At 43.3% G+C, this 2,500-nt stretch overlaps 1 protein-coding gene across 1 annotated transcript in view; it reads right to left on the bottom strand.

Moving 5' to 3' along the window:
- Positions 1 to 2,500, bottom strand: part of cpne4a (copine IVa) — a 21,071-nt gene that overhangs the window by 7,962 nt on the left and 10,609 nt on the right. Inside the window, exons 9-10 of the mRNA XM_062986024.1 lie at positions 2,074 to 2,160; positions 1,026 to 1,085 (exon numbers count right to left, since the gene is read on the bottom strand). Coding sequence (XP_062842094.1) covers positions 1,026 to 1,085; positions 2,074 to 2,160 — 147 coding nt within the window. The remainder of the gene's footprint in view (positions 1 to 1,025; positions 1,086 to 2,073; positions 2,161 to 2,500) is intronic.

Here is a 2,500-nt window from a genome sequence, read left to right as displayed (position 1 = left end):
TAATTCAAAACTCTACAAGTGATTCAGTACAGAACAAATAAAAATGATTCAGTGTGTCAGAACCTACTTAATAACCTCAAAATTCAAGCGATTAAACAGATTCAGAACTGATTCAGATCAGCAGAAGTGAATCAATACTACAAAACGATTCATTCAATTACATGATACATAAAACATTATATTGTTGAGATAACTGCAGTGTGATAACGAGCATTTACTAGTTTAAAAGCTCCTGACTTGTAGAATCTGAACATACTACACATTGAAGTGTCAGTTTAAGTAAACAGACACTAGGTGGTGCTAAATATCAGTAAGTCATAGCCAGTGAAAAAATTGCTGCATTCATTTTTTATATTTTTTTATTTATTTCTGGTTACCACAGATTTTGAACACCACATTAAGCTGATTTTGGACTCGTTGGAGAGTCGTTCCTTTCAAAAACACTAACTAACAGAATTAAACGATTCATTAAGATGAAATGATTCCAAACTGATTCAGATCGGCAGAAGTGAAGACTCGCTGGAGCAGAAGTGACTCAGTAAAAGTCCTCGCTGCCCGTCCACGTCCTCTTGTGGGGGTTTCATTTAGCGGCGCGTGTTTATAAAAGTAATAACAGCACTCTGACATCAGATACTCTCTAAGTAAACATCACTATTCATCATCGGCACTGCAATTAAACGCTAATCGAATTAGCATAAAAGCACAACACTAAACGAGCTTAATTAAACGAGTGGAACCGGCGGAGTGACCCTGCATAAACCCTCTGCTCATTTCGGGGGAGGCGTCTCACAGGCGAACGTGCAGTTATCATTTTAAAAACAATGTTTATTTTAATTAGCTTAACTCCGCCGGTGGTACGACACTCTTGCTAACGCTCAAACTAGCATCAGCTGAACCCAGAGAAGGCGCAGAGTGTCATTATTAGATTGTTTACTGCCTTGTTGGGTCTGGTTTGAACTTTTCCGAATGGGCTGCAGGTAAAACGACGTGAGAAGAAAGCTGAGCGCCGTCGCTAATGTACTCACCGTAAACTGGATCTGGCAGCCGCCCATGATGTAGTCCAGAAACGAGTGCATCTTTATAACCTGTGGGTGAAGAAGGGGTTTGGGTGAACATGGCGGGAGTGGGGGGGTGAAATTATGGGTTAGGAAACACAAATTGACATGATATTAAATTTAATTCCATTTATTTCTCCGTTCCTCTGGCTCACGCTGTGTCCGGGGCTCAGCGGCACCCAACCTGGAGCAGGAGTTCGGCCTTGATGGGACGCCAATCGGTCACCTGCCCACCGGTTTAATAACTGGTTTAAACCCACTCAGCTGTGGGTAATTCAGTCACTCGGTCCTCGTCTCAGAAGTGTGTGGGAGCGCAGAAGTTTCCAGAGAAAATCTCTGTTTACAATTAAACCCGGACCCTCGAGACCCCCCGGAGCTGTGCATCACTCCACCCACACTACCCACGCGCTGAATTAGCTGGCACGGTGCTTAATGATTAGTGTGCACGAGTCCAGACCGGAACCTTCGCTGTGTTTATGTCTTTCCTGTGAGTGGACACACGTCCGAACGTCCTGCATTTCTCAAACGCCAACAATAAACGAAGAGCGACGAATAAACAGTCGATATAAATTTACTTCCTTAATACACCAGTACAGTTGAGTGTCCACCAGTTCAAAAGCTCCTAACCAGTACAATCTGAAGATCCTGCACATTACAGTGTCAGTTCAAGTACACAGACACTAGGTGGTGCTAAAATTCACAATTAAAAACACTTTAGATATAGCTGAATGTCTTTATTGTGTGTATATATACATTAGTATCTGTCTGTCGTTCTGTCCGTCTGTCTGTCTATCTATTTGTCTGTCTGTCTATCTATCTATCTAATCTATCTATCTATCTGTCTATCTGTCTGTCTGTCTGTCTTCCTTTCTTGTCTTTCTATCTACCATCTACCTATAATTATTTATCTGTCTGTCTGTCTGTCTGTCTATCTATCTATCTGTCTATCTATCTATCTGTCTGTCTTTCTGTCCATCTATGTAAGAGTGCTGTGTAGTTGTGGCTGGACTATATTTACCTTACACTGATTGAGAATGACGATCCCAGAGTTTCTGTAGTTCTTCTTCTTCAGTTTGTATTTGGGGTTGATGCACTCCCACTGCACCTGACCAGAGGAAACCACATCACACCAGCGCATTCACACCACCGCATTTACACCGGTGCCAACAGAGAAACTCAATGCTATCAGGGCGCGACGGCGTGAACAGACCGCCGCTCGGACGTTTCTGTGGGGACGTTTCATGAGGAGGGAACAATAGCAGCGTTGGCGAGGGGGGACACGGCGCCCGCTCGCTGCTAATTTATTCACAAAGCGCATGCCTGGCACGGTGAGATACCACCACCCGGTTTTCTGTTAGTCATTACAGGTCAAACTTACCAAGAGAGGATATAAAAATACTGAGGTGTCACCCAAAATTCACCTGAAAGTAACGTTTTAGTGACAG

This window comes from Trichomycterus rosablanca, chromosome 23 (genome assembly GCF_030014385.1).
Source record: "Trichomycterus rosablanca isolate fTriRos1 chromosome 23, fTriRos1.hap1, whole genome shotgun sequence".
Taxonomy (NCBI): Eukaryota; Metazoa; Chordata; class Actinopteri; order Siluriformes; family Trichomycteridae; genus Trichomycterus; species Trichomycterus rosablanca.
The sequence above is the reverse complement of the archived record's forward strand: the minus strand, read 5'-3'. Positions and strand labels throughout refer to the sequence as shown.